Here is a 24,210-nt window from a genome sequence, read left to right on the forward strand (position 1 = left end):
GGGAGAGTTGAAAGGTACGACAGCAAAGAAGACAGAGGAGGCATGGTGTGCTCTCAGATGGGACTTTAGGTACCTTGCGTGTGATTGCATAGTGTCCCTTCAGGGCGTTGAGAGCCCATTTAATGTCCTGACAGCTGAGCATCCTGAAATCTGCCATGAGCAAGTCAGCGGCCTGCATCACAACTTCAGGTCCCACTGCGCCCAGCTTGCCATAATCAAACAAGTCCTCGGTCACCTGAAAGACCGCAAACATGAAAACAGAAACACACATTAATATACGATTCACAGATTATATGAAGCTGTAGTCAGTGATCGGCTTGAGTGGAAAGGTAAAATAAATAAATATCGGTAAACCTCCAGCACTTAAAAGTCAATTCAACAATGAAAAATTGCAGTGTTTACTTGAACTAACAGCTACACCCTGACACAGGCAGTCATAGCTAATAGCTGTCTGCTAGGCCTCACCTCCACCTATTTGTATCACTGATGTGAACCTATTCCCTACATTTACATCGGAGGAGACGTCTGGGACATTTTTATTATAATAATCTCAAAAATAAAAAGGCCTACTCTGAGATACATCCATAAGGATAGTCCCTCAGTTTTGCTTCTATTACTTCTGAAGTCCACGAATTGGTAGATATTAGGGTCTGATTGTTGCAGTTAGCTAATAACTTAGCACTCAACCCTTTGGTCTTAATATAATCACTTCTGACATCAAAATACCCCCAAAGAACATAGACAGTCTATATTTACATACAGCATGATTTATTTCTTTTAATTTGGTTACTAGACGGAGCCTCAGCACATCCATTCCATCATTCTACATCAACACTCTTTAACCACATTATAGACATAATCTGATACCAGAAATAGTTCCATTAGAAACTATAATGGTCTGCTCAGCTTGAATTCATGTAACGAGGAACCACGTCGCCGTTATTAATTTGTATCTACACTTTACATAACTGTCCTAAAAGGGCTTTTAAACCCTGACCCACACTGCGAGATCCTAGCTTACGTTGCACTTTTTACTGATTGAAATTCTACTGTTTGCACATTAACACCATTTACACACATTTTCTGTGCATCTAACACGCACACACAAAGACACTTGCCTCATTTTGGGTGCCACCAGACTCTAGTAGGATGCTGGTGGGAGCTGATGTGGCCGCTGCCGTGTCTTTCCTCGGATAATCTTGAGTCTCCAACAGCAGGTTACAGATACTGGGAACAGAGCAGAGGGAAGGGGGGCTGCATGTGTACAAGCTCTCACAAACATTCACACAGTTACAACTGCGCACAGTTGGCAATCATTTCATATGTGACCACCTACACCTGTCTTTATGACGCTGTGTAACATACAAGCTAAAACAGAATGCAATAATTTGCAAATCCTTTCAAAGGATAAAGGTACTACCAGAGAGTTAGAGACTGTATTGCTGACAAATATCAAGAAAACTGAGAAAAATTGTTATACTATCAGTCCAGAGGCCAAAAACTCTTGACCCCGGGCTCTTTGAAGACAGACTGAGGAAAAGGGGAAAACTGCCCTGTGATCAGACCAATCAGTAACTATCTTTACCGTGTACTCTGCACTAAAGCAAAGAGTTTAAATCAGCTTTTTTAAATCAGTGTACAGATCAAGACCCAAGAGCCGTGACGATACAGACGTACATATATGAAGGCATCACTAATACTGGAGAAGGTTCTGCTTATTTTAGCTAGATAATGGGAAACCACATGTTGCACAAAAATGATATATTATACATGTAACCACTTGAAATTGCAGCTTAGTATCCAAAAACTTGCAAATTGCTGATAAAAGAAGAAATGACACAAAAGAGAGGCAGATTTGACCTTGTCCCATCTTTTTCTGAATGTGTTCTTGGCATAAATTCCAAATAAACTTGTGTATTTAAAGGAAATACAATTTCTCAGTTTCATCATTTCTTTTTTCATTTGAACTATTTTGAATTAATCACAGACTTTATATGACTTGCAAATCACTGCATTCTGTTTTAAAATTCACATGTGGCACATTGCTTCGAACATGGTTACCCAACAAGATATAGGTATCTATTTTAAAGCTCTACGTTAAGGTTAAATTAGATAAGATGATTCTTACACATTCAAGTCTTTCACATTATTCTTTTGGATCAGTTCTGCTACATAGGTTTCTTGGACGTCGGGGAGTAGATCCAACTGTAGAGGATATTCAAAAAGTTGAGGAGAGCATGGCCGGAAAGAAGAATGGGGTTGGAACGGATGAAATGCGAGACAACACAGCACAATTACACTCATTTAACTTTATAACAGATAAAAGAGATGCAAACAATTTTCGTAATGAGATACTCACAACACCATTGATAAGGGCTCTAACGTGAGGCTGGTGCTCTGGTCTCTCCTGTTGTGCGGAGGGTCCAGGCCTTGCATCCTCTATCTGAGGAATGTCCTCTGGTGCTGGAGGCACTGCGACCAGATTAAGTCTTTCGGGGTTCTGACCCAGAATAAGTCGTGCTTCTTCTCTGTTGTGTGGGACTGAAGCTGCGGGAGCGGGAGGAGCTGGAGGAGCAGGAGGAGGGTTAGAGTTCACACCAGGTACCCTAATGTTAAGTCTGTTGGCTGGCTGAAGCAGACCCGAGGGACCAGCCTGAGCTGGAGGGTTTGGAAGGGCATTTTTGGGTGCCTGGCTCCCCAGGATGATCCGGTGACCTGCTTCTGGAGGACCCAGTCTCTCTGGGGCTGCAGCTATTAGAACTGCAGGGGGCATCCCTGGTATAACCTGAGGGGGTTGAGGAGGCTGGGCCGCAGCCTGGGCAGGGGCCTGAGCCAAGGGCTGCGGCTCAATCTGAATGAGATTGCCCCGCATTCGAGTGACTGGCACAGGCTGCAGCAGACCCTGGGGCTGGGTTATTAGAGCCGAAGCTTGATTTGGCTGTGGGGGAAGAACAACTAGCTTCACCTCCTTCAACTGGATGAGGTGGGGCTGCACTGGCACTGTTCCACCAGACTGGAACAGTGAAGTACTAGGCTGAGGGTGCGTCCGTATACGAGATGGAGGATGTGCAGACGAAGTACTGGCCTGAGGATTGTCTTGCGTAAGGCTACTCGTGCTAGCCTTTACTTGAGTCTTTGTAGAAGAACTTGAAGCAGTCACTGCAGCAGCACTAATATAGTGTGTGGCACTGGCAGAGGAGTTCGCGTGATGCTCCAACCGTAACTGTGCTGAGGAGCCAGGTTGTGGATGCGCGAGTCCAGATGTGCTAGGCTGAGGCTGGACAAGCATTTGTTCAGGTACTTGTGCAGGTATTCTGGATGAGATGGTGTTGGCCTTGGCATTTGTGGAGGTAGATGGGGTGTGGACAGAAGAAATTGCATGGAGCTCCCCACTTGTGTCTGCTGATGTACCGTTGTGCTGCTGTGAGTTTATGGTCGGTTTTGGCTGGGAGAGTGATGAAGGGCCGAGATCCAGCAGTGTGTTTCCAGATGTGCTCGAGTGCGCCGGAAACTGTACTTTAATGGCTGCTTGGGGAGACGTGGTTCCCTTGGCATCTCTGGAGGTAGAGGGGGCACAGGCAGGGACTGGGTCCAGTGTGGAAACCCCAGAAGATGCGCTACTTTGACTTACAACTTTAATTGGGTTGTGCGAGGCCCCGCTCCATTTCGCCGCTGGGCGGATCACGTGTCTGCGCGCAGGCATTAGCGGCTGAAGAGAGCAGAAAGAATCCCAGAAAAATGTATTCAAACATATATAAATAAGTCTCAAGTGACATACACGAAGAAAGGTTCAAGAATAATCTGCATCAGTTACCTCCAGTATGCTGACATCGTCGTCATCTGCATCGTCCGGGACCAAAACGGGACTGCTCGGTACAAGAGTCACAGGCTCTTCATCCGAGTCATCAGAAATAGTGATGAGCTCTCTCAAATGAGAGCGCGAGCCTGCACAGACACACGCACAGTGGAGTTATTAAACGATGCATTTACAGGGGATGTAAAAAGGGACATTCACTGCATCGTGTAGAAATTTAAGACAAAGGAGATGAGCGATTGCAACATGAGCCAATGCTGAATTTCTTTGCAGAAACCGTTAGTTCATCAGACAACTAGCTGAGGTGCTGAAAATAATCTGCACTTTTGCACTTCCTCCTAAAAAGTACAAAACACGAGGTTTATATGCGTGTGTGCAACAGGTCAAATACACGAAAGTGGCTGGACCTCTCAGAGCATAAGCAGAACATTTACATCTTAAAACGTGAAGCTCTGCAAGGCAAGATATTCGAGCACATTTTGATAATTGTTTTTAGGTTTTTATTAACATACTGTTACTAACCTGAAGTTTATAAAGGTGCTGACGGGTTTATTAGACCAGCAAATTATTTTTTTATGTAGTTATGGAGCATCTGTTGCACTTTTTACACTGTTACAACAAATGCATGTACTATGCATGTCTGTGACTTCTCTCTGTGTACTCCAGCTTCCTCCCACAGAGCAAAACATGCTTGGTGTAGCAAGGCTGACTTACAATTCTAAATTGACCATAAAGCTTGATTTAGACTTCTGGTTGAGATTTATGGAAGGAGTTGAATTGGAGTGTTAGTGTGAATGGTTGTCTGCCTCTATGTGTTAGCTCTGCAACAGACTGGTGACCATTCCAGGGTCTACCTTGCCACAGATGCGAAAGGCTCTAGCCCTTTCCTTGGCCCTAACTTGGACAAGAGGAAGCAAGCAAATGGATAGATGCATAAAAACAATAATCATATATCCTGGAGACAGACAATTGTGTCTACATGCATGCCGGTGCGGATGTGAAGTCTCACCTTGGCTGCGGTGAACGTTGAAGCTTGCCAGGTGAATGACCTCATCATCGCTGCCTCCATCTGCCATTGTGAAACTACACTTAGCAGCTCCCTGAATCAGCCCACATACACAATCACTGCTCAATCAGTAACATCTACACCCACACACACAGACACACACATACAGAGAATTATGTTTCCATCAGAGGACATTACATACACACGCATTACTTTCCTGGAGATTTACCATAACCATAATCACTGCCTTTTAAACCCTTACCACAAACAAACTCTTGAAACGAAAATAGATTCGTGTTATGGGAACTTGTTTTATTTTATTTTTCTCGTAAAAAGGAGGCAAGTCCCTTCAATGTGACTTTTTATAACCATTAATTTCTATCGTTAGAATGTCTATGTATGACACACGCGCACAACAACACTATCACCCTGCTGGTATTCCCCTGGAATCCAGCAAATGGTTTCAGTTTAACATCTGTCACATTTACAGAAAACGAGGAGAGCTGGACTCCACCCTGAGAACACAACTAATCTAATCGCACAGACTACTAAAGACTCAGGAGCACGTTAGTGACTCCCCCAAACACGTTACTAGAGAGAACTCAACAAAGACGGAAGCTCCACGGGGAAACAGAATGCGGAGTTGGGCTCATTTAAATCACCACCGACGAATAACATTAGCGCTACCACTGATGTGTTCGCCGGCACAGTCGTGTAAACAAATATGTGCTAACGACCTGTATCGGCTTTACTTGCGGGCGCAGCTCTGATCGTCCTCGATCTGATCAAAGGTGGCACAAATCTTGTGTTGTTAAAACAGGACACGCTAACCCAGCGAGAAGCTGCCTGTACACGTCCCCCGCACTTGCACCGCTTTCCCCGCCGTGACATTAGGTTTAACATGGCCCTTTTAGCATCAAGTTTAAGGCGGTGTTTGAAAACAAGCATCCCATCATGGCTATCGATCATTTCCGCTGACACAAACAGAACAAACTGCTCTTAGCCAAGCTAGCATTCGTTAGCTTGGCTGGCTAGCTAGCCAGACTAGTTAGCTGACTTGTGCGAGGCTTCCTGTCCACAGAACCGCTTCAAACAGTCCCCACACGGCTCGAAGTCACAACACGAGAATATCTATGTAGAAAAGTACTATACCGCAGCTCCGTCTTGGTTCATGAGTACAATACGTCTTCTTGGTCAAGTGACAAACCGTGAATAACGAAACAAACTGCCAAAACAAGAAGAGCAGAGACGTCACGACGTTAAAAACACCCAGTCACCACGTTCAGAAGGCCCGTGGGAAATGTAGTCCCACCCACACTTGCCTGATTCTTCACCAAGCGTTAAGTCCAAGATACAAACGTACCCATTCTGTCGCGAAATACAGGTTATCTACTGCGTGAGGTATTGTATTTATATGTAGGGCTCCTTAAACAAGAAGCAGAAAAACTTTGAACTATTAGCTCTCTCTCCCTTTTAGTTAGGATTAAAGAAAACCATACTCAAACAACAGATCAAAATAATATACTTAAAATGACTTTGAATATGAAAATCATATGTAACTATCAAATCTGTATGTTTAAATGCTCTGTAACGCTATAACCTATTTACAGGAAACCAGCTATGCTTTTCACGTTTTCCTAACATTTATAGGATTCTATTGCAATGATGAATTAAATAATCATAAATAAACAGTTCAGTGTCTGTCCAAGTTATCCCACAGACTGCACTAAATACTCTGTTTCAGATGACTGACTCAGCCACTGAAGAATCTCCAATTTCTTTGCCTCTTGGGTTATTTTTTACAGTTTGCTTTGGGTCATTATCCATTTGCAACGTGAAGCTCTGTCTTGCAGGATTTAGCTGAATCTGAGCAGACAGTACAGCCCTATACACTTCACAATTCATCCTGCTGCTTCTATCAGCAGTCACATCATCAATAAACACTGTATGGCAGCCATACCTCCACCATGTTTGACAGATGATGTGGTATGTTTCAGATCATGAGCCGTTTCTTTTCATCTCCAGACTTTTCTCATCATTCTGGTAAAAGTTCATCTGAGTTTCATCTGTCCATAGAACTTATTTTGTTATTTTACAGAGATGCAAAGGCTCTTTTAGATGTTTTCTTGCAAAGTCTAATCTGGCCTTATTCATGAATAACAGTTTGCACCTTGTTTTGAAATTTCATTCATGAAGGTGTTTCTTGATTGTAGACTTTGATAATGATATGCCTACCTCTTCCAGGGTGTCTCAGGTTTGTTACATGTCGAGAGCACCCTGGAAGAGGTAATCTGCTTTTCTTAACCTTGGGAGTTACCTACTGAGTTGTTGAGCAGGTCAGGACATTCTGTCTTTTACAAATGAACCAGATTGTTGATTTGCGCTCTCTCTCTGCGGTTTTATTTTTGCAGTCTAATGAAGGTCTCCTTAATTTGCATCAACATTTGTTTGGCTCTCATTTTGAAAAATCCAGTAAACAGCTACAAAATCCAACACTTGGAATCAACTCCTGATACTTTCTGTGCTTCGGCTGTTATGGAATACCATGGGAACAGGCCTCACCAGACTGTGAAACTGTTTGTCAGTCAATTGCCCAATTACTTCAGAGCCTCTGTAAATGGGGGCACTGTGCATAAAAATGGCCCGAATTCCTAAACAGTTGTTAAACCCATTGAATTCAAACTGAAAGTGTGCACTTCAATCACAGTTCCTTTAAAACCCACTGTGGTAGTGTACAGAGGCAAAAATGTCCAAATACTTAAACTTTACTGCAAATATTAATCATTTTGAATCGATTTGTGTGATTCATGCAAAGTCCAAGAGCAAAGCAGGTCTCTTTTGCTTACATGCTCTCATTAATGTTAATGTTTGAAGTGATGGAAACCTGCTTAAGAATACATATAATAAATGTGTTTGGTTTAATTAGACCCATAAGAGTCGACATAGAGACACAAGACACAAGCAATGTATTTTCAATGTAATTTCTTTTAATATAATCTTATTTACAACGCAATTTTCATAAATGTTTAGTACATAGTAAGTTACAATACTTCTGCATCCATTACACAGTGAACTCATACCCTTGATAATACAGACTGAAATGGTCCTGCTTATTAACAGTCTTCAATTTAAAACAGAACTTTCTATGTTGCTTGCTCAACTTCTAAGCTTCTGATTTCGTTCAATTTGGAGCATTAATGACTGCTAAGAAACTCATTCATGGTCTTGACGATGACTTCTTGCCAACATTCAGGCTATGGAGAGAAAAAGGGGCGGGGATCAGGGCCACAAAAAAAAAAGCAGGTAAAATGAGGGCTAAAACTTGTATAAAAGGCTTAGGAGATGTAACTATACAGAATTCCAGAAACACGTTCTTTCAATCCTCGGTTTAAAAAAAAACAAAAAACAAATCCAGATGACCTCTCCATAACATCAGTAGAGTTAGAATTTTTTTAAATTAAGGCTTGGGAAAGCCACTTTGATTTCATTTTTAACAGATGTAACAGGGCATTTAAAACACCAAAAACACTAGCAGGTTTCATACAATGACAAGGAGTATTTCTCTGCAGTAATACGAATGTTAAAAAAATGTAACAAAATTCAATAGAACCCACTTTGTGGGTTACTTGCATGTGAATTGACCCTTCAACTATGGGGGAGGGGGTGATGAGGACATTAGTGTGGGCTCCACGCAGAGCATATAGCAGCTTGGTCAGTAATCACTTAGTAATAAATAATAAAATAGAGTGGATCAGAGTGGTCGCAGATACAAACAAAGGAATTAAGATTAAAAAAAAAAAAGAGAGAAAAAGAGGAGCAGGCTCATTTGATCATTTTTACAGCGTAACCGAGTGTCATGCCTGACACAAACGCAAAAACACGCAGACACATAGATCTGCACTCTCTCACATGCACACACACCCAGACAAACACGTGTACATACATGCGCTCATTCTGAGACACGACAGTGGTTAAACACGAAGCATGAATACTAGTCAATCAATCGACTCGTCAGGCAGAAAGACAAACAGGCTCTGTCTTTTTTTCTTTTTTTTGTTTTGTCGTCTTCTTCACAAATCTGATTTCTATGTTCCCGGCTTCGTATCCGATTGGCTGAATCCGTCCCGAGACTTCGCTGCGGTGGTTAAACATTCTGAAGGATGACATCATAGCTTGTTAAAACAGAAGGATAAAAATGCTTCTTCAAAACATTTGAAAAAATTTTTAGTCCTTTTTTTTTTTTTTTTAAATGTTCTCCTCCCGCTGTGCTTCCTCCTTTAACCTCCAACAGGTTCGGGAGGTGAAGGTGTCGCCGGAGAGTGAGTGTGTTCTTGTGATGCTTGGCTGCTCTGTATACTTTGTGTATACTTGATATTCGGTTTGTGTGTGTGTGCATATATGTAAAATGTCACATAGTCTGTGTGCACGTGCAAGGGCCAAGTGTGCGCAGATTCATCACTCCACAGCAAAGCCGCAGGTCTCCTCCACAGCAGTCAGCAGTTTCTCGTAAAGCTTCTCGTAAGACTCATAGGGAGGGATGTCTATCCTGTTGAAACTGGAGGCAGAAAAGAGTGAATTACTTCACTAACAAAAAAATAATTGACACAAATATAGACACACTAAGAGAAATCGGTTCTTACCACGTGTGAGCCTTGGGCAAGTTTTCTGTGTTAGCATCTATCAAATGGATGGTGAAGAGTCTTGGTCCTGCAGAACCTGTAGAGCCTTACACACATACATTCTAGTTATCACTGCTCTGGTACACAGAAAAGACTTTAAATAGAAAAAGCTCTCAACACTCTTTAATGGGTTTCAGATTGAAACGTGCATCTAACCATTCTCACATGAAGCTAATATCGTTCTAATTTGGGTTAAAAAGTTTGCATTTAAAGGCCTTGTATATGAGTTATGTGTTGAAAAAGTGAACTAAATGTTACCATCAAAGGAATAGCAGAAGCAAAGTGTAACCAAAAGGTGTATGTTGTGTTTGTACCAGTGCATGACCCACCCTGCAGCGCTTTGAATCCCTGTAGGGGGACCCTGGTGGAGCCTGTGACAAACTGCAGGAGGCGTCCTCTCCTCTCCTCACTGAAAGCCTCCACTGCTTGCCAGAACCACCGCACCACATTGCTTTCACTTGTGCAGTGTTTCAGACGGGTGTTAGTCTTCCAGTCTGCAAGGTCTATTTTTCCTAGTCCACCAATGATCAACTGAAGAGATTTAGAGACGGGGTGGTGGGTAGGGGTTTGAGATGGATATAATGAATTAGATAACAGATTAGAAGAAGAAATTTAATCAAAACTACCAATCCAACATGCAGATATGGTAAAAGTCATATAAATATTTAATAAGTACTAATATATTGTTGACGTATCAAACGCGTACCTCAAGTTCTTTATGGTCGAAGGGTTTGAGGAGGTGCTGTGGGATGAGCTCACTGAACCCCTTCTGCAGAGCCAGAAACTGGGCTTCAATTCCACGCATAAACCTCCAGTTCACATAAAGTCTGAAATGAATAAAATAAAATAAAAAATAAGTAAACGTCTGGCAGACGTTTGCAAGTAATGTTTACACTCTGTATCCGACACAGAGTTTAGAGTACTACTGTGGAGTTATTTACCTTACATATTCTTTCTTGTTCTCCTCAGTGACGGGGACATTACGACCATTAGGCTTGAGTTCATGTTGTGAGAACTTCCCAAAGGCATTGTGCTCTACACAGAACGTGTGATCAAGTACTGAAGTGATGTCATTCTCCCTGCACACAACACATCAAAGTAAAAGCTGAAACGGAAACTATGTAGACAAGCACGCAGGACACAAACTAAGCAGTCTGCCTGCGCCAGGCTGAGAGGATTCATTTATTGGTGCTTTTACTCACAATATCCAGACGAGGCTCTTGTGCAACTCGGGGTCGGTGGTCTCCAGGTCGTTGAGTTGGATGGGTTTGCCCAGCAGCTGTTTGTAAAAGGGCAACGTGAAGCTCCCGTTGATGTAGTGACCGTGAAAAACTGCCAGGCCCATCACACGACCCACAAAGTGGAAATATGACAGGTGGTCCTTAAAAGAAAGACAGTGTGAGACACAGAGTCGGGACTTATTAGCATTGTTCGTTATGTGGGTTTACTTGTGTGTACTCACAGGATTGATGGAGGAGTCTGGGTTGATCTGTAGTGTGTAGATATTGTCTGTGGAGTACTGGAACAGGCCGTAATAGGGGTTTAACATCTCGTGACACAGCAGGTACAACCACTCCCTGCAGACAGACACCACAATGATCACAAAGATGAAGTAGCACCAAGACTTTAGTGAAAACAATCAAATACAAGATCATGTCTTTGTATCCAGTCTTTTGTACAAGCAGTTGATGTAGCACTTTTTCAAAACATGGGGTAAATTTATAAATTATATAGTAATTAAGTTCACAGCTGTATGTCAGACTACCCCTTACTACCTGTAAATTCTCGGTGGGAAACACTGCAGTAACATTTAACATTTAAGCGCAGGCATTAAAAGAGCTGTCACCGTGTACTTAGCACTGGTACTTGGACGATAGGATGATAAAAGCACCGTGCAGCAAATTACCTGGCCACTCCACCATAATCGAGTCCTTCCTCTCCCCTGAACTTCACCATTAGCCGTTTCTTCAAGTCTTTGGGCCTCATCTTCATTATCTGCCGGTATGACTCCTGTATAACGCACACAGCTTTAATTACAGGCTATCAGGTTTAGATCAGTTTTCTTTTGTTAATCGGTTATTTAATATTCACAGCCAGTGCTTCTGTGTTTCCTCCGCTTCCACCTGCACTCACCTCAAAGATCTCCTCTCGGGACACCTCTATACGACAGTGTCCCGCTTGAGGCTGCTGCAGCGACAGCTCGTGGCGGAGCAGCTTTAATTTGTGCACCAAATCTCTTTCGTATCGCGCTGCCACATCTCCATCCCCTCCTCCTCCGCCGCCGCCACTTACTCCTCCACCGCCCCCCTCCTCACCCCCCACATCCATCTGGGGGGCCTGGGAAGATTCCTTCACTTGTGATTGCTGACTGGAGGTGGGAAGAAGTAGAGGAGGAGAACAGAAGGGAAATATAAGGTTGTGGAAGAACGATACGCACAGGATTACACACAGCCCCATTCAGCATAAGCAGTGAAATCTACCATAAGCTCATGTTTCTGTATATCACACCAGTCAGCAGCGTTAGTAGGTCGGTGGCAGATTAGATTGGTCCATGCTTTACCTGATAATGTTGTGTAGGCGCGGGTCTGTGAACTGTGTGGTTCGGTTGTTGTGGTCCACAAAGTAGATCCGGCCAGACACGGTGCTTCGGACCTCCCAGCCTACAGGTAAAGGCCCGAGTTCCTCACAGCTCACGCTGGCCAAATCCCTGCACCAGTAACAGATAAACACAGTGAGACAGAGCACCACATTTCCACCTGTTCTGAACATGCATACTAAGTAGTATAATCCTCATACTGAACTAAACTTGGACCCCAAAGGCCCATGAAAAGCTACTAAGAGTTATTTTATTTATCTGCTGCTGAATAAGAGCATAAAAAAGACAGCGGGCATGCTCTAAAGACACATGGAGCAAAGTGTTTATGCACTTCTTTTAGATATCGCTGCTCATTACAGGGTCGAACTGTGTATTTAGTGTCGGGTCACAAATTTGAAGAAACTGTTAAACCTCTTTGGGCTACAAACTTTGAGAACCTTATTAAAACCAAAACATTTGTTGAAGAAATGCTTGTACATGTTTACTGTGATCAGTACCTCACCATAACAGATTTGGAAATTTTCCTCAGTGTGAAACAAAACACTTGAATTTCATCATTTTTTTGGCCCTCTTTACGTAACCCTTGAATCATAAACTTTAAAACACAGTCATTTGGACATGTTTATGATTAAGGTCAGCATATAGGGTCAGAAGTAATGGGCTGTTATGACAGATTTATAGTTAGCAGTAATTAATATTGCTGACATTTTTATGACCGGGGGCAGTTCGTACTGTCAAAACCATCCATAAATCTTACTAATTAAGAATTGTAAGTGGTGTAAAACTGTCACAGTCACCCATTAGCACAAATTATGAGATCATAAAACAAGATGTATCTACACAAAGTATAACTTGTAGATAAAGTATGATATAAGATGTAGATAAGGCCTAAAATGTTAGCCTGAGTGTATAAGTCAAATGCTTAAAACATTAATTTTAGTGTATTGACAAGTCAACCATATCACTCTAGTTTAGAATAGGTACAATATTAGAGTTATAATCCCAACTATCCGATGGTCCTCTATGAGCATGCACTCAGCAAAAGTAGGAAGGAAGAACTCCCTCTCAACATGCAAAGAAAAGTTTAAATTACATGTAAACCTACATGTGAATGCACTCACTTACAGAAACAGACTTTTCTTGTAAAGCCTTTAGAAAAATTTTATACAATCCTGAGTATAACCCTGAGAGTAGAGTACTTTAAGGGTGTGTTAAGTCTGCAGATGCAGTGGCTAAGTCTCTTTGTAGGCTTTCACCTCTTTTCCAGTTATGCTTGGACTAAATGAAGTGCAGCATAGTCATACCGTGGTATCCGGGGGTCATGCCAGGTGCTGACGCCTGTCTGTGTGTGGAGGAAGTACACCTGGCCCTGCACTGTTGTTCGCTGCTCTGTTTTAACAAGAAAAGAAAGCCATTAAATGGACTATGTGAGGTTTAGGTTAAACAAATATCTATAGCCACAACAGGAGTTCATCACTGACCGTATCCCTCTGGCAGGTCAGGCGGTTGGTGTCCATGCGGTCTGTTCTGAGGGGTGTGGCCATGACCTCTGGAGTCCTGCCCTCTGATTCGCTGGGTCTGAAGACGGCTCTCCTGACTGGGAGAGTCGAGCCGACAGTTCCCGCCTCCCGCGGCACCGGTGGAGTCGGAGTAGGGCAGCGGTTCTTCACTGAAACACCCCTCAAACACAGGCCTACACACAAACGCACAAAGAAAAACAAACTGGAATCACATGACGGGTCAACTGCTTTTTATTTCAAACTCAGCGCAACAAAGACAGCAGGAGGGACAAATACTTAACAAATAGAACTAAAATAATCCTCTGACCTAAAACAGGTTGTTGTGTAACATCACATGAGATCCAAACAACAGTCTTGTATTTAAAAGTTAGGGTGTGATATTAGCAGGGTTAACATCTGGTGACACTCACCCATCATTTTCTAACAGTCCTCTACAGTCCACAACAGGGCCTCCGCTGCCAATGCGGTCTCGTGTTTGCAGGCTCACTGTAAACAAGGAGGACGGACAGGTCAGAGAGTTGACGCCGTGTTAGAGGGGGGAGTGCAGAAAATGCACACAGTGAAAGAAAAGCAACAATATGACTAATCTGTACATACGCTCCATCGCTGTCCAGCCTTACCTACAATCTGCCCCCGCACTGCATCACTGTCAGAGGGGTTCAGCTTACATAGATCTAGACGCTGGTCTGAAACAGGAAGCAAATACATTTTTATTTTCTTGACAGAGCAGCACTAAATAAATGGTGTGAAAATGTGTGTATTTAAAATCAGAGCAGTAGATAAAGACGACGGCCTTACATCCTGTGTCTTTTAACCTGCTGATGGCATTAGAAAGCAGTCGTATGCAGCCCAGAAAACCTGCCCCCTGTCGTTTATGGATCTTCTTGTGGTTCCATATACTGATGGTGATGGAGTCTGTTTTACCAATGTAGCTAAAAAAACAAAACAAGTGACAAGTGCAACAGGTCTCTTTAATCCAGCTTTTTATAAAGGCGAGCCATTTTAAAGGTCAAAGATCTGAATGAATGAAACAATCAACATCTGTAGATCTTCTGCATCTTTAATGAGTTGTTACATTTACATATAACTGAAAATCAATTAAAATGACAAAGAATAGATGAGTTGCTGCCAAAAGTGGAGGAGTTTAAGTGTCTTCAGGTCTTCACAAGTTCAATTCAATTTTATTTATACAGCTCCAAATCACTAGAACAGTTGCCTCAAGGTGCTTTAAATTGCAAGGTAGACCCTATGATATTACATACAAAGAAAAACCCAACAATCACATGACCCCCTATGAGCAAGCACTTTGGCAACAGTGGGAAGCAAAAACTCCCTTTTAACAGGAAGAGACCTGCAGCAGAACCAGGCTCAGGGAGGGACGGCCATCTGCTGCGACCGGTTGAGGTGAGAGAAGGAAGACGGGATAAAGGATATGCTGTGGAAGAGAGACAGAGCTGTGAGACTGACGCGGGGATTGGGGGCAGATGCTGTACTGATCTGTGGTGATGAAGAGAGCTGAGCTTAAAACTGAACCTGTTGATTAACTGGTTGACCTATGCTCCTACCTTCACCTATGGTCATGAGCTCTTGGTAGTGACCGAAGGAATGAGGTGGCGGACACCAGTAGCAGAAATTAGTTTCCTTCGAAGGGTGGCTAGCCTCTCACTTAAACAGATTTCATACTTTCTGTGTCTGTGAGTTTGCTAGGATCTGTTTGGGTCCCAGTGACGTCAAACTCATCATCAGACAGTCAGTGTGAGGATCAGCTCAGGCATCCACGTACCTGCCTGTTTTTTGTAACCGCACAGATTCACCTGCAGAGAATTTACATTACAATCCACCAATGACGCATCCCATCAAGGCAGCGTACTTCAAAGAAGTATAACAGGAATGAATATTTGGCTGTAGGGTCTCCAGCAGTCCGTGTCCCCAACAGAGCATAATGCAGGCTTTAGAGACAGGGTGAGGAGTTGAGTCGTTTGAGAGGGATTCAGAATAGCGCCACTGCTACTCCACATCGAAAGAAATGGTTCGGGCATCTGAAAAGGATGCCTCCTGGACACCAGGCCTCAGGTTAGACCCAGAACCTGCTGGGTCCAACCTGCTGGCTTGGGAATAACTCAGTGTCGCCTGGTGGTGACTGGGAAGAGGTGGCTGGGGCAAGGGGAGCCTGGGTCTCTCTGTTTGAGTCCCCAGTATACCTGGTGCGTTTATTGCTTTGTGTGCTGCCGGTAATGTCTTTAAAAGTCACTTCTACTCATGCCCTGTGATAAGGCACAGGCAGCCGCTAATGTCTTTTCATGAATGATAGGTGTCGCCACTCAGACAACACCAGCACATCTGTGCTGATATAAGACAAGAAGTCAAAAACTGTTGTTTTATTTTATTCTGTTTAAAACGCACGACAGAGGACTGCTGCCTCCGTGACCTGAACACAGACAAGTGGTAGAAAATGGATGGATGGCTATGTTAAACTAATTATAATTCATTTTAAATATCTATACCTAAGCAGAAATTACTTTACTGCAAACGTATAGTAGATTTGTTTTTAGAGCTGTGGACGAGACTCACAGGTCATAGTGCTGATTCCATTTGGGGTCCAGTGTGCTCTTTACTGTATCTGTAGAGTGGCATTGACCTGATCCGTCCACCACGACTTTGGCAAAAGGATCTGGCAGACCTGCACACAAAAACTTGTAATTAAAAATCTGTTGCCCATAAAGTCTCTCAAAATCCAAAGTGGCTTAGGTGCTTCTCATAAACATGATCTCCATGTTAAAACATTTAACATAAATGGAGTTGTTGTATTTGTATCTAGACTCATACTGGCCTGCAGTTTAAAAACAAACAGGAAATTCAGTTTGTTTGCCATTCTTATTAACAGTACTTGAGATTCACCATCTAATCTGACAGGAAATGAAGACTCTAATCCAGGCAGCCTTTAACAAATTCTGACCAAGAACAAAACTGGGCACACTCGGAGAAGCTTTGCAGCCTTAAACAAACCCCTGATTGTGGGGTGACAGTCAGGGTCATTGTTGTATTCCAGCGCTACCACAGGTCAACAGTTATCCCTCAGAACAGCAAATGAGCAACATCAATGGCACTCTGTTTTCACAGTCGCTCCTATGTCACACGGGCTCTTTATAATGCCAGAAATATGCATGTGAAAAAGATCACAATCAGAGTACTTACGAAAGAAGTCTTTCTTTGCGAGGTTCTTGGCACATAATACTGCAAGAGAAAGGAGAAAAAAATTACACAAATATATGTAATATCACAGCACGTAGGCTGACACAGAGGACGCATCTGAGGGGAAAGAATGTGGGTCAGGATAAATGTATGAATGCCAGAGGACGGTCATGAAAGTGGATATGACACGGACAGAGAAGTACAGGCTAGTGTCAGGCAAAACGCACAAAGACAGACACACGCTGAAAGACCACCCACGGATAAAGCAGGAGACCACTTTCTATACCCACACCATCTTTGTAGAGTCAGAGAGCAGAGCTCAATCTGACCAAGACTCTGAGAATTTGTAAGTGTGTGCAAACTGTTGTTTATCATGTACGTGGGTGTACACAAAGTCTGGTTATTTGTTTCCCCAGACAGCTGGCATATGACACCCTAGGCTAGCTCTCCTCTAACACTGAAAACACAAGAGAGCAACAACTTTACAGCTATTTCTTTCTTCTTCTTTCTTTTTTTTTTTTAGAAATACACTCAAGTGTTTGTTTCAGGGCAGAACAAAAACAAGCTGCATGTTGGTTTTCACAGCTGATGCAATGCAATTCAAAAGGTAAGCTGTAATCAACACGGATAATGTTTGCACTTCAAGTCCACTGGGCCTTTGTCAAATTTATATGCAGTGTTTTTATTTGGGCTGGTAAGTAAAGTGTAGGGTGTATACCTGTGAGCTCTGCTTTGTAAAGAAACAGTAAGGTTTTTGTTCTGACTGCATGTGAGCTTTGTGTTTGCTGTTTGACACACTTATCTGTAAAGATCAGCTGATCACTGTGCATTAAAAAGGACCTTCAAAGTTCCGCTTTTTTTAGTTAACTGTCCTGATGTTTCATCTCTTATTTCAGCGTGTCATAACAGTCAGTATGCTTAAGATTAGATTATCATCTTCTTCCGGTGCGCTAACATTTCTAAAGGTTAAAAAAAGAAGAATGTATTAGGCTAGCTTCATTTAGTCACCATCAGCGTCCAGAAGACACTGTAGTATTTCTGGCTTCTCTTCCCGTCACAGACGACGGCAGACCTAAACTTAGTTTTAGTCATTTTTAACTTTAGCTTTTAGGAAAAGAAGAATCCACACACTCCATGTCATGACTACGTGGGCAACAGCACAAATGCACAAACAGCACTTTCTGCCATAATTAGTAATCGTTTGCTTTGGAAGGCACTGAAGAGTGGAAATCACTAAAGCTGCACTAACTAACAGCTACAACTAACAACTAACAGCTTGAGTGAAAGTGACTACGTGCAGGCAAACACAGCTGTCCCAATGCCTCTAGCCTCTGCTGTCAATGCAGAAAAAAACCACAGTTAAGCCACTGTACTGGGTTATTGACAACATATAGGTTATGTGTGGATAAAGTATGATTTCCGTTGGTGTCGTGTTGCACATTTACTCCTGTGTTACTGCAGAATGTCAGTGTGAGTCTAGTGATTCACAGTCACACTGATATTTTAAGGAAGTAAATGCAAAATCTAACATGAACAGCACATTTCTTGAGCTGGACTGCAATGTCAGCAATTTATTTATTTTTTGATTATTCTTTAAATATTAAAAATACACACCACTATGGACCAACATAAAGGTCGCCAGAAAGTATTTATGAGTTCTTGTGCTAGTTTCAGCTCAAACTGTTTGACATGACACATAATTAAGATAAACGGCTCTGTGGCCAAAAACAAGACAGCCTGACAGAACCTTAGAAAAATAATGTGGCTTCATCTCTCTGTTGTTCATTTTCATATTAAAATGAATTGGGGTGGGGTGGGGGGGTCAAAATCAGATCTGAGTTAGAATGTGTAACCCAATCAATCACCTGCATGGAGCTTGGCAGGGGAGCAATGGGTGCATGAAGTGGGTAGGAGAGTCATCCCACACATCTGAGGGGTTTTGTGGCCTTCATTACACATCTACCGCAACTTTAAATTACCTTTCATGGCAAGTTGAAATAAGCTGACTCTGCACTTAGTCTACTTTGATGATCCCTTAATTATTTGCCCTTCTTTTTTTACCCAAATGACCAAATATTTGCGTTCCTCAACATGTAGATTTGGTGCTTTTCTTGTTTTGTGTCCATTAATAGATTTAATCTTTGAGCTTCACGCTGCTGACCTGATAAAGCAATATTTTCATTTATTACCCCAGGCACTGGACTAGATCAGTGTAATTAATTCTTTAGAAGCTGATTTAAAAAAAAAGTATTCTGCATGTTAATAAAGATAATCTCAAAAGTCCTCCATCCAATCTACACTAACTGAACAATGCTGGTGAGACACTGGGAACTTTTCAGAGTTAAGTACTGCTGGTACCGTCAGGGGAAAACAACCTTAGATCTTAACTGATCTGCCACACACCTAAACTGCCTTTTGATTCGGTTTGGCCCAGACGGCTATCTAGGAAGTTAGTCAGGCAGTCAGTGGTTTAGGATGTGGTGACCAGAGTGGCACGTACGTGTCTGATGTTGCCTAGTCCATTTCCTGTGATTAACCAATGGAGAATGGCTTCAGGATATCCTTCCCTGTTCCCTGTCAACCTCTTCCAATCCTTTCCTCCTGACTCACACATTCCACACTGAGACTTCATCTTTTCTACAGACGTAATGAAAGAAACGCAGTGTGTGAGGAAAGGGAGGGAATCGAGTTTCTAAAGTCTGCCACCTATTTCAGACTGGAAGTAAAGGAAGCCTCTGTCGCTGTCCCTGCTGTGCTATTCACCAATTCTTCCCACAATGTGTTTTCTGACTTGCTCTTCTGTGGCCCTGAATGTGTGACAGGACCTTTCTCAGCATCTCAGGAAATTCCTCATTCTGCGAAGGTCATGGCTGGTAAAAAACACACAGAGCTTACAGCCTAACAGCTCAGCTGGTTCTCAGTTTCTTTCCCCACTGTCATTTCCCTTTCTTTTTATTTGCATTTACTGCCTTTCTGTTTAAAAAAAAAAGTATGAAAAAGCTAGACAGTCAGTAGGGTAGTGATGGCGGGGGTTCTATTCATCCAATCTTGATGGGACAAGCAGAAACAGTTTGAGAGAGGTGAAGAAAAAGTGAGCCTCTTTTGCACCAGTCAGTCAGCTACATAAGGAATTTAAAAATCACATCAACCATCTCCTACAGACGTTAGCAAACTTGCTCTACACCTCTTTGACACCAGATATTCTTTGGATAATGACCAGAAATGCACAACTGCAGCGCCTAATTAAAGCTTCCTAAATCACCATTAATGGCCGAGTGCTCCGGTAACGAAGCCAAGGTAGTGCAATCTCTTTGCACTTTGATCACAGCTCGAGTCAAAAAACATGATGAATGCTGACAAACTTCGAGCGGTCTAGACTTTCTTGTCTCAGCAAGCGCCCGCAGCCTTACAAGCAGAACAACTCGTGAGCTTATGATGATGTCATTTCCTGTATGACCTTCTTCTTTCGGCAACAAAAACAAAGCAGTGGTTGGTGGACATGTGAGCAAATATCACACCTGCTTAATAACAAGTAGCCTGCAGTACACAGACGCAGGACAACAGAAGGGCTTGCACAAACACCCAGACAATGGTTCTGTAATGAAGAATAAGTGGACGCTGAGGCTCTTTAACCTCTTCATCCATGTTTCTACATCCTGTTTGGCATGCTTTTCTGTAAATGTGTTTCTGCACATACTGCAAGCTTAGTAAGTGAAGGGATTAGAAATGCTTATGCTGCTTCCTAAGTAAGCATGAATCGGACTCCCCCCTTCTCTCCTCTGTTGTATCCATCACACAAACACTCATTTTTATTTCACTGCTTTTTTTCTCCTTTTCTTTGATTGTTCCTCATTCCCTCGCACTTTTGTCCTCCTCTTTTCAGCTCCTTCACCCCTTCCCTCTCAAGTAACCTCTTGTCCTGATGCTGCCCGGTATTGCAGCTCAGGCAAGTTAAGCACTCAATCCGACTGACTGGCACCAAAACCTGAGCGGCACGTGTTGCGTCCACTAACTTTATCCTACTAAATGACTGATTCTTTAATTCCTTTCATGGCATTTTCCACAATAAAACACAAACAAAAACACCCTTTTCTCCACCATTTTTGACCTACTTATGTTCTGCATCTTGCCTTGACCATATTTTTGCATTCAAATGTTATGTTTCACAAGCTCAAAAACCAGAGATACACTACAGCTAGTTATTTTATTTATTTATTTTTTAAAATATTACTGCAGTTGCAAGTTTTTGGTATCAAAACTCACAAAATTAGCGTATGATCAAACATTTGGTGCTTTTTTTCAAAATATTTAACACTGTGTATGACATAAATAATTTGGTTATACATTGGTTTCAATACAGAAGCTACTTCTGACTGTTCCCTTCTCACAAGCGGTGGATGCACTAGGTTGATTTGGTAGAGTTTTATGCCAGATGCCCAACCTAATGCAAACCCAGGGATTCGTGTGTCTCTGGCTGGAATTCAACCAGTATCCTTTTGCTTCCTAAACAAATGTCTATACCGCATTACACAAGTTTCAAAATAGTTTACATTTTTTCCCCCTGTTTTCATTAAGTATTTCACTTACTTAGGTCTTCCGTGTTATTCAAAGCAATACTTAAGCTTAAGAAAAAGATAACGAACACAGGAAGACACAACAATCACTTGTAAACACAACAAAGTCTCTCAGATCTGACCCAGTGTCAAACATGCTTATGTCCCTACTGCACACACACACGTGCACGCTTTCCAGATATACTGATGTTAAGGGGGGGAAACAACCAACTCTTTCTGGCAGACTGAACAGAGCTGGCCAGCCTGGCAGCATTGCACTCCCATTGGCTCATTGCACATTCCTTACCCAATTAGAATTCCACTCATACCTGTGGAGGCGGGGCACAGTCAGGGGCAATAACCTCTGGTTGCATACAAGTTTACACACACATACCTTCTCTGCTTGCTTTCATTTTAACTCACCTGATGAAACACTTTACGATAACATACTTCTTGTAGAGCTTATTTTACCAGAGTCGCTTACAGTAAACTTTATCATAAGAGGACACGATCTATTATAATCCCAGATGACTGCAGTGTTTTAACTGATTCTGATTAAAATGATTTGTTATCAGTTAATCTACCAATCTTAGTAGTATATAAAATACCCGCTTACAGTTGATACAATGACATAATCTATTTTGATCACAGATGTCACTCTTGAATGTCAAGAGTGACATCAGTCCTTTGTTATTATTTCAAACAAAAGGAGCGATGAACTGTTCTTTTGCAGATCTACGTGGCTAAGTGAGACTCAGTGATAACGTCAAGCGCAGATAACCTCAACCTGAAATGTATAAACAGTGGGATAAGTGACGAAGTGTGCTAGATCCCTTGGTCTGATTCCCGCCCTTCCTTCTTGAAATCCACTCTGAGAGGAAGAGTCAGTAAGTAAACAGCATGTGGGGTGCATTTTCAGACAGCACTTCACCACATCAGTGCTGACAGGCATTTGCTTTAAAAGACATCCATCACAATCATACCTTTGCAGTACACTGCTGCAATGTTCCATAAAAACCACACAAAGAAATATTTAGTCTGACGGAAAGCAAATTTTAGTGTGTGTCATTGCTCAGTTTTGACTCAGGGGGACAAGGCGTCTGCTCAGCGGCTCAGATGGGTCATTTCCATTTGAATAGAGGCCCTTGGATGCCCAGTGGGGTTACATTATCAACAGTAGGAACCTTTGTTCCAGCTGTGACTGTATGTGGAGCGGAGGAGGAAACTTCTATATGACCTACAGGAAACTGAAAAATAATTTTTTTTTTATCTCAATTCGGTTGAATAAATGACCCCTGAAGAACAAACATGCTGCACTTCCTTCAGTGGGGACAAGTTCAACGAGTCCGACATTTGTGCAGCTACAGCTGACACAGCAGCGAAATGCCAATCGATACTCATTGGTAATCCGGACTAGGATGTCAAATCTAGCGGGAGATCAATTTTCATACAGGCTGCCGCTCCACATTTGCTCTCTCCCCAGCGTTACAGAGCTCGCCGCATTCGGCTGAAGCGGAGGTTTCGGCTGGTGGTCAGCACCCCCCAAAAAGGGTGTAGCTAGCAAGCGCTAGCGGTCAACATTAACCACAATGTTACTATTAGCTAGCAGGCTAAGAAGCCACTGTTAGTGGTTGATAAAGTTTCTGAGCGTGGCTTTCAAGCGTCGGCATTCACCACGACTAGCGGACTAGTCGCCTGTCTCAGCTGCAAAACGCACAGGACAGTGAACAGCTCCTCGGCTGTCCTCTCGGTAATTTACTTAGCATCTAAGCTAACAAGCTAGCACTCGGCTGGTGTTTGCCACACAAAAACCGGATGTTTGGGCGAACAGCAGACTCGAGAGGCTCAAAGACACTTCGCGTTGTCTCGTTGGGTTTGCTAAAATCAACACGTTACCGAGCAAACACTGAGTTCCGGTTTAAACGTGCACCGTAAGCTCTTTCTTTCGCTCTCGCTTTTACCTGTCAGTCGGATTTTGATGCTGGACCCGTTCCTCCGACTCCCAGGATTCGACATCACTCCGGGAAAAACGATCACACAAACTTCCCTGTCGAGCCAGCCAAAATCACAGTTTCACCAAGTAATGGAACTGCGAATAACTTCAGTTTCCACACATGCGGTTTGCTTTTGGTTTCCTCACGGATAAAAATGTATTATTTCACCGCAAAGTCTTGCGCTCCTTCGAAATCCGACAACACGGGAGAACATTTTCGGGCAGGCTCAAGCACGTACTGACGTATTGTTCTCAGTGTCTGTACAGTACGTGCTCGCTCCGGGAAGCGTGGGCGTGCCCGTGGTGATCAGATTCTTTCAAGTCTTTAGACATTCTGTTTTGGTTTTTATTTCAGTAATTAGGGCCCGGGCACTAAAAGTACGAAGACCCTACTGGAATTGCTCGTTTATTATTATTCAGACAAAACAAGTGGCTTTTTGAGGGCTTTAACATACTTAAAAACAGAGAAAAAAATAAAGAAATGTTGCACACGTGTCAGGTCTGGTAAAAAGAAATTGGTATTTTAATAGTTTCGCATATGCGTGGTGCAAAATGGCTCTAGAGCGCCACCTATGCGTTGTTAAATAAAGTCCTATGACCACATAGTTTGAGCTACATGAATGAAATTTGGCACAGACGTGTAACATACCAAGACGAACAAAAAAGTAATTGGGCCCATCAACGCAAACCCAACAGGAAGTCCACCATTTTGAATTGAATGTGAGATTTTGGCACCGATTTTGCCATTTCTAGGCGTTGTACTTTTGCGAACTCCTAGGAATTTGATCAGATCAGCTTCATATTTGGTCTGTGTCAACTACACACCTGGGCCATTTAATTTACAACAGCATTCATTT

The 24,210-nt window shown here is 42.6% G+C and overlaps 2 protein-coding genes across 3 annotated transcripts in view; both read right to left on the reverse strand.

Annotated features, from left to right (window-relative positions):
* The window catches only part of rnf216 (ring finger protein 216), a 20,548-nt gene extending 14,435 nt beyond the window's left edge, over positions 1–6,113 (reverse strand). Inside the window, exons 1-7 of the mRNA XM_026165517.2 lie at positions 5,973–6,113; positions 4,824–4,957; positions 3,815–3,945; positions 2,360–3,709; positions 2,129–2,205; positions 1,119–1,227; positions 74–235 (exon numbers count right to left, since the gene is read on the reverse strand). Coding sequence (XP_026021302.1) covers positions 74–235; positions 1,119–1,227; positions 2,129–2,205; positions 2,360–3,709; positions 3,815–3,945; positions 4,824–4,890 — 1,896 coding nt within the window. The 5' untranslated portion in view covers positions 4,891–4,957; positions 5,973–6,113. The remainder of the gene's footprint in view (positions 1–73; positions 236–1,118; positions 1,228–2,128; positions 2,206–2,359; positions 3,710–3,814; positions 3,946–4,823; positions 4,958–5,972) is intronic.
* Positions 6,114–7,785: 1,672 nt separating this feature from the next.
* Positions 7,786–23,615, reverse strand: smurf1 (SMAD specific E3 ubiquitin protein ligase 1). 2 transcript variants are annotated; one of them, XM_026165519.2, is made up of 18 exons: positions 23,322–23,615; positions 16,811–16,849; positions 16,187–16,295; positions 14,414–14,547; positions 14,236–14,301; positions 14,026–14,101; positions 13,577–13,788; positions 13,400–13,484; positions 12,060–12,206; positions 11,633–11,867; positions 11,406–11,509; positions 10,962–11,076; positions 10,702–10,880; positions 10,441–10,578; positions 10,206–10,326; positions 9,829–10,030; positions 9,461–9,545; positions 7,786–9,375 (listed from the first exon to the last, which is right to left on the reverse strand). In XM_026165519.2, exons 1-18 carry the CDS (start codon positions 23,374–23,376, stop codon positions 9,276–9,278), a joined length of 2,202 nt encoding a protein of 733 aa, XP_026021304.1. In that variant the 5' UTR covers positions 23,377–23,615; the 3' UTR covers positions 7,786–9,275. The 2 variants fall into 2 exon arrangements, with proteins under 2 accessions (XP_026021304.1, XP_026021305.1); XM_026165520.2 differs by having other exon boundaries at positions 9,461–9,536; positions 23,322–23,614.
* Positions 23,616–24,210: the final 595 nt, after the last annotated feature.

This window comes from Astatotilapia calliptera, chromosome 4 (genome assembly GCF_964374335.1).
Source record: "Astatotilapia calliptera chromosome 4, fAstCal68.1, whole genome shotgun sequence".
NCBI classification, from domain to species: domain Eukaryota; kingdom Metazoa; phylum Chordata; class Actinopteri; order Cichliformes; family Cichlidae; genus Astatotilapia; species Astatotilapia calliptera.